Genomic DNA, 4033 nt, shown 5'->3' on the forward strand with positions numbered 1-4033 from the left:
AAAAAATTCAAAATATAACATATAAGAAAAAATCTAATTTTTTATTATATGGTTAATGTGATTGTTTAATTTTTTTTAATAATATAAATTTAAACAAAAATGAAGAAGGATGCAAAAATTGTTATCAAATCTTTATTATTCATAATCATTAATTGTCATATATATATGTAAATCATATTAGGTAATTCCGTAGCTTTTATTTAAGGAAAGAATACACACTTCCTATATTTTAGGTTAATATAATGTTCTCTAGTGTTATATAATTATGAAATAATGTGACACCATTAGATTAAACTATATTTTATATTAGATGCTCTAGAATTCTTTGAAATGGACTTTAGAAAGCATTTAGAGTGCCACCTAGGATTTGAGGTTTTTTTTAATTAATACAAAATTAAGGTTCTAATTTTTCAAATGCTTCTCAATTAATATATAGGGGATTAATCATTCTTGTTATAAAAGAATGCATCTCTCTTTCTGTAAGTTTAAACCAACCAACTTCTTAAAATAAAACTGGTACAAAGAGATGCTACCTAATATATTTTGTTCATAACATGTCTTTGTAGTAATTGAGGTTCGAGGGTGATTTTTAGGCGATTTCCGGTGTACTGCCTTTTTGGGTATTTCTTGCCTTTTTTAAATATTTTTTCCTCATTGTGAGTGGGTTTCATTTACCGGCAGCAGCTACGTTTTTTCTTTTTTTCTCTTTTTCTTTTGGAGTATTAATTTCCCCTTAATCACAGCTCTCTGGTTTCCTATCTCACAAGGCAAACTTCTCAAATTAATTTGGCCTTTTCTTTTCGTGAAATTTTCATTTCCTTTTTACCTTTCCTTGATATCTAGTTTCCTTTTAGCATGATTTCTCTAAAGATCATGACTGAATATTGTGAGGTTAAAGGCAACTTTGCGTCAATTACGTTTGACCTACTTCCTACCACCTCGCAGTCTCAGATTGTAGTAGTCGCCGGAAGCTATAGTGATCGTGATAATATGGCTGATTTACTTTAGAAAGCTATCCAAGCTATGTCGCTTGACGAGGAGGAGCCTCTTACCCTCCCCGATGACCCAAAATTCAGAGTCTTCGATAAAAACGAAACGAGTCTTCTAGGCCGTCTTTTGAATCCGGATTGTCAATCCATGGAAAGGATGATCGAGTACATGCCAACGGCTTGGAGGGTGTATGGTCGGGTTCGGGGTATTGCTCTCTCTCGAGATAGGTTCCAGTTTGTGTTTCAAAGAGAAGAGGACTTACAGACGGTCTTGAAGGATAGGCCGTGGTCTTATAATCACTGGGCCATGGTCTTAGAAAGATGGACTGCCAACCCCCCGGAGGACTTCCTTCAGTCCATGATGATCTGGATACGTATCAGGCACATCCCGGTGAATTTTTTCACCTCTGAGACCATGTATAAGCTCGCCTCAGAAGTTGGAATGGTGGAAGAAATTGCTTATGACCCAAAAATCTCACATACGAAGGACTACATAAGAGCGTTGGTGATATTCAATACAAACAACCCAGCAAAAGCCTCTCGCAAACTCACTGTTGAAGGAGGAACGGTGTCTATTGAATTCGAGTATGAGAAGATCCATAAGCGTTGTTTCCATTGTCTCTGTTTGACTCACGAGAAAATGAGATGCCCTCTGCTCAAGAGAGGAGTTTACAAAGCTCCCAAGTCTTCGGATGTTCCTCGTGTGAACCAGGGAGGTCCGATCATTAATGAACCACCTGCTAGTCCTCCAGGGTTTCCATTGATGTTTCCAGAGCAGTCGGCTGCGGACCGCAAAATGGCAATGCTATACATTTCTCACTCTGACCCTACTGAACGCCTAGCTCGTATTGAACGTGTTAAACAAGGTATCTCAGAGAATATGGCGGCCTCATCTGTCCATTTGACACGCATCACTAAGGAGTTTGATAAAGGAAAAGGGCATGTCTTCTCTTACACTGAACTTCTAGAATCACAACAGTGTGGGAACTCATCCCAGGGTGTGGCTCCCCTCCAGATCAGAGACAAGAGTGACGAGGATACAGAATCTTCGGCGTCTAAATTCTCAACTCGTTCCGCACCGATAGTTCCTTCGGGTTTTCAGCTTGGCCCTTCTTTGGAGGGGCGAGTCACCGGGAACTTAGGGGCGAACAAGGCACAAAGAAGACGTCCTCCGTCATGGAAGAGGAGAGCTGCAAGCGGTTCCTTGAAATCACCTGTTTCTACATCTACACCACAGAACACGGAGCTGGCTCAGAGCTCGAAACAGAAGGCAGGCTTCCTTACCGTTTCATCAGAGAACAAAAACCAAAAAATGGACGAGTTTCATGCAAAATTTTTGAAATAAAACAGATAACCTCGAACGTAAGGGCAGATAAATGTGAACTTTGTGAATTAAAAAGCATCGCTCCAACGCATATCAAAGTTGTGACTTGTGTGTGTATTTGTTTTAGAAATAGATACAATATTAAATTATAATATTATATCTATGCAACATCATATCTGAAATTGAGTTGATTTGGGCCAGGGGCAGGGCCCATAGAACTAAATAAACATATTTAAACGGCAAGAGTATCGAACAATTGTCGAAACCTTAATTGCCGACCATGAGGGCGAACCTGAGATCTTTGGTCGCGAAGGTAGATCTCGAGAATCAAACCGCTTGCGATGTTCTGTTTTTTTCTTTGTTCGTGCGCGATCTATCTGATTTTCGACCAACGTTATGTTCACAGGCTTACCGCGTTCGTCAAGGCCGTACTTTCTCCTCCTCTTCTTCCTCCGCTACCAATCCCATCGACAACAAAGGTTGCCCACTTGATGAATTGGGTGTTGTATTTGGAGGCAAGACCTAAGTTTTTTTTGCATTATGATTGTAGGGGATATTTCTATTTACGAGTACCTCTTCAGTCGAGGTCTGGTATTGCATTATGATTTTTTTCCTCTCACGCATACACGAAGTTACTTGCAATTATCACATATAATCCATAAAACGGTGAATTAAAATAAGAAGACAAGATCGGTTGCTCTGATTCCAAATCAGAACACGCCAAGTGAAAACTTGACCTGTTCTCGCGGCCAATGTCTGAGTCCAGAAATTCCAACATCGTTTGGTTATAGCTGGAAAAACCTGAATCGTTTGGGTTGTCCTGAAGCTACAAAACGACAAATGGAAGGCAAATCAAGGCATGCAAACATCTCCATTACATAGCAAAGGTTTCTGAGTTTCTTTTAAGGTCGACCTTGAAAACATAGCAATCAATTCTAAGTTTAGTCTCTTACCTATATTTTCTTTTTCAAGAATGCCATGCATGTCCATTTAACCACTTTTTTCTTATAAAATCATGCAACTTTCCTTGTGTCCTGATAATATCTAAAGATGTACAGAGAGATGAGCAACAAGCGAAGAGGCATGCATTAAAATCAAACCGCTTGCGATGTTTTTTTTTTTTTTTGACATCAATAAGCTGAGAATTTATACATGAACTATATATTATATATACATTTGTTCTTTACCAAAGTTTAGAAATTAATGGAATGTAATGAAAGGCTAGGCTCAAGTTAAAAAGTATATTATATTCATGCATGGAAGGCACACCAGCTTCATCAGCAAACTCTAAAAACCATATATGTGATGAACTTACAAACTTCACACTGATGACAATACCATTCATTACCTTAATAATTTTATTTTCAAATCTTCTTTAAAATGATTCTCTCTTTTAATAAGATAGATAGATGCAACAGCATTTGTAAATTGTGTTGCTTTGGGCCAGGGCCCATAGAACTACATTAACATATTTAAAAGGCGAGAGTAACGAAACCTTGCGTAAGAAGATAAGTGGAAACCTAATTGCCGACCATGAGTGATGTCTCGAGTTTTAACCCGATTATCTAACTGCAAGTGCACAGTAAAGTACGCAGTAGTAATACGGGATCGAATCCACAGGGACCGATGATCACACGTAGAGTTGCAGACAAGTTAATAGCTACAGCGAATCAAAATATATTTTTGATGGTTTTTATTTAATTTTCTCTAGTGTCACAAA

The 4033-nt window shown here is 38.2% G+C and overlaps 1 protein-coding gene and 1 long non-coding RNA gene across 2 annotated transcripts; both read left to right on the top strand.

Annotated features, from left to right (window-relative positions):
• The first annotated feature begins 1023 nt into the window (after positions 1-1023).
• LOC106339208 lies at positions 1024-2334 on the top strand. Its single transcript, XM_013778001.1, has one exon. It carries the CDS (start codon positions 1024-1026, stop codon positions 2332-2334), a length of 1311 nt encoding a protein of 436 aa, XP_013633455.1.
• A 238-nt stretch (positions 2335-2572) lies between these two features.
• On the top strand, positions 2573-2908 carry LOC106337694. Its single transcript, XR_001269100.1, has 3 exons — positions 2573-2626; positions 2720-2792; positions 2864-2908. It is a non-coding gene; the product is annotated as an uncharacterized LOC106337694 (long non-coding RNA).
• The last annotated feature ends 1125 nt before the right edge of the window (positions 2909-4033 follow it).

The sequence above is a fragment of the Brassica oleracea genome, chromosome C4, assembly GCF_000695525.1.
Source record: "Brassica oleracea var. oleracea cultivar TO1000 chromosome C4, BOL, whole genome shotgun sequence".
Classification (NCBI taxonomy): domain Eukaryota; kingdom Viridiplantae; phylum Streptophyta; class Magnoliopsida; order Brassicales; family Brassicaceae; genus Brassica; species Brassica oleracea.

Bases quoted from the DNA above. Each gene is read 5' to 3' on its own strand.
- LOC106339208 (XM_013778001.1), top strand. From the start codon at position 1,024: ATGTCGCTTGACGAGGAGGAGCCTCTTACCCTCCCCGATGACCCAAAA.